Source organism: Penaeus chinensis, chromosome 27 (assembly GCF_019202785.1).
Source record: "Penaeus chinensis breed Huanghai No. 1 chromosome 27, ASM1920278v2, whole genome shotgun sequence".
Classification (NCBI taxonomy): Eukaryota; Metazoa; Arthropoda; class Malacostraca; order Decapoda; family Penaeidae; genus Penaeus; species Penaeus chinensis.
This window is the reverse complement of record NC_061845.1, coordinates 16,225,880-16,228,826: the sequence shown is the minus strand read 5'-3', so window position 1 is coordinate 16,228,826 and position 2,947 is coordinate 16,225,880. Positions and strand designations below refer to the sequence as shown.

At 35.1% G+C, this 2,947-nt stretch overlaps 1 protein-coding gene across 1 annotated transcript; it reads left to right on the top strand.

The window, feature by feature from the left end:
• Nucleotides 1-1,058: 1,058 nt before the first annotated feature.
• LOC125039745 (vacuolar protein sorting-associated protein 37A-like) lies at nucleotides 1,059-2,947 on the top strand. The gene is made up of 4 exons (XM_047633989.1): nucleotides 1,059-1,251; nucleotides 1,388-1,539; nucleotides 1,871-1,990; nucleotides 2,180-2,947. Exons 1-4 carry the CDS (start codon nucleotides 1,074-1,076, stop codon nucleotides 2,252-2,254), a joined length of 525 nt encoding a protein of 174 aa, XP_047489945.1. The 5' UTR covers nucleotides 1,059-1,073; the 3' UTR covers nucleotides 2,255-2,947.

Sequence of the window (2,947 nt, the reverse complement as noted above, 5' to 3'; positions counted from 1 at the left end):
ATATATATATATATATATATATATATATATATATATATATATATCTTCGAGAATGACAGCGGGGTAAGGATAGCAGCCATACCAAGTACATAAAGCATGTTTGTGATTAATGTGGAAAATGGGGTAGTAATTACAAAAGAAGTAGAGGAAGCTGGAAAGGGGCAATTTTCCATATATGGTCATCTGTGGTCAATCTGAATTAAATTATCTAACGTTATACATACATATTTGATGGTCTTTTAGACAAAGTTTCAGACCTTCAGATCAAATGGTTTACCCATTATGAATTTTCAAAGTTAAAATAAATCCAGTATTAGAAAGGCTGCTCAGACACTATTATTAACATCTCAAGCAAGATATTAGTTCTAAATGTGTTAGTTATCAAGGAAAAAAGTTTTGAAGGGCAGTAATATTGATATTGTTAGTTCTGAGACATATCCCTGTTTGAATTTGTAGTCTTTTGTCCATACTTTCAGGTGATATATAATTTTGAAAATTGGTCAAACCATTTGAGAGAAGGAGGAGAATGAACCAACAAAATCATAGTTGTGAGACATGGGCATCTAAAGATTTTGACAGCTGTTATCATCTGTCATCAAAATAAGAATAGGGCACTGTTATTGTGCTGACATGCAAATCAACTTTAGTAAAGACCACATGTATCATTTAGCACTTAATGAAGTAAAGGAGGGGGAGAATTTAGTGTAAGGAGGGGAAGAAGAGTTAAGGGTAGCTAGCTAACTTGTGGGGGGGATCATTAATAAAGAAGGGGGGAAACAGCCCTTTAACGAGTGTTAGTCTTATCCTGTAAATATCTGCTATAAAAAAAGGCTGAGAAATAGTGAAATTGAGTCAGAGGGCAGCGAAACAATGCATCTCTCTTGCAAATGCTGGCCTAACACTCCTTGTTTCACAGTTTCTCTCCCACTGTGTGTAGTTGCCAGATAGAGCCCAACATCTCATAACAACTTCACAAAATAATAATTGTAAGGCAGAAAACCTGGACAAAGGTTTTGGGAAGTTTACCAGATATTTGATGTTTTTTCTAATATTCTCTGTAACATTACCCCTTAATGAATATTTTGATTTCAGTAGGCATTTTGCCTGAAGTTGCATCCCTAAGCCGTGATGACCTGGAAGACTTGCTAGCCTGTGATGACAAACTGACTGAGTTTGTGGAAGGCCTTCCCCAGGTTGCAGCACTCAAGAACCAGTGTGAGCAGCTTTCTGCTCAGAATGAGGCATTAGCAAGTATGTGACTAATTTAGTTTTTTTTTATAGGCTGTGTGTATTATATGGTGTTGATATTGGTGGTATTGCTTTCTGTTTTTATTTAGGGTCTTGTCCTGGGTGGTGTGTAACTGACACTTGTAACCTTCCCCCATAGAGGCAAATCTCGAGCGGAGCAGTGACTATGAGCGGGCTAGGGATGCCACTATCCAGAAGGTGGAGGAGCTGACTTCCCTTCGGTCAAGCTTTGAGGACATGACCATTAAGCAACAGAAAGCATCAGAAAAGCTGGCTCCAAGCAGCATTCAGGTAGAGGGAAAAACATTGAGACTATTGGTTATGATTCATGTTTGAGCTTTGTATGTAAGGACTGTCCATCATTAGTCTACACGCTTGGCAGCCAAGGAAAGGTGGATTGTTTCTAGTTAACTTTGCCTTTAGTTGCCTCAGAAAATTGGTTGATGAAGTAGAAAAAGACACATAACACAGTTCAGCTAAAGGGTATATTGGGAGTGGGAGCCAGGTAAACTATACCCATAATTTGTCAACTACATATGCTCCCCAGATATATATATAAATCATATGGCTTTTTCTCATGCAGTGTTTGTATTTGTCCTATTTGTTTTCCCCATTATTCCAGGAGAGTCTGCTCATTTTTGCTGCCCAGTCAGAAGAGGATAGTGAAAAGATTGCCGAGGACTTCCTTCACAGTCACATTGATGTCGATGCATTCTTAGACAGTTATTTGGAAAAAAGAATAGTGAGTAACGAACATGCATGGATAGATGATTGCCTTTGCCATGTGTAATTCGACTATCTGTTTGAGATGAAAGATTTTTTTTTTTAATGTAAAAAAATATATATGCATGTTTGGTAGACTCTGGTATCATAATAAAAAAGCAGAAAAGTCTGTGTTTTAACAACTAATGTTAAATACTTTTTATTGCAGGAAACTCATCTAAGAAAGTTTAAAGGAGAACGACTTGGTGCCCAGCTAAGAGAACTTCACAAAGCCGGATTTTAGCAGTACATATTTAGAATATAAATAATTGCTTATATAACTGTGCTGGTGATGAGCATCTCAGATTTTTTTTGTATGACTTTAAAGCAAGGAAGAGAAATTATCAAAAGAAATTGTGTAGTTTATTAAAAGACATGTGATTTATGTCAAGCTTGATTGAGATCACAGACAACAGAAGAGCTTTGCTTGTTTTCCCTAAAGTAATCAGTATTTGGATTGTATGCTTCCCTTTTATTATTATTGTTATCATTATTATTATTGGTAGTAGTAGTAGTATTGTTATTATTATTTTTATTATTATTATCATCATCATCAACACTTATATACCTAAAAACAGATAGCAGCTTGTTTGCATTTTCCTCCCAGCTTTGTTTTTTATCCCAATAATTAACTGGAAATACACTTATTTCACTTGATTATAGATCAAGGCTGCTTATTTGATGATTATAAATGAAAATTAGGTACCTCTACCATCAGTGAATATTCAAAATTGGTTATTGTACCATATTCTGCATTCTTCTAGGGCATTTAAAAGGCTTTTATTATTGCAAAGTCATCAGTATTCTTAATCGTATAGTCATTCCAATTAGTCTTAATGTATATACTTTCATCCTTTAACTGTTACCTTCTGTTTATTAAGAATGTGTACTTATGTTAGACTTTAAGAAAGTATGAAATATATCTGTTATAAAATTG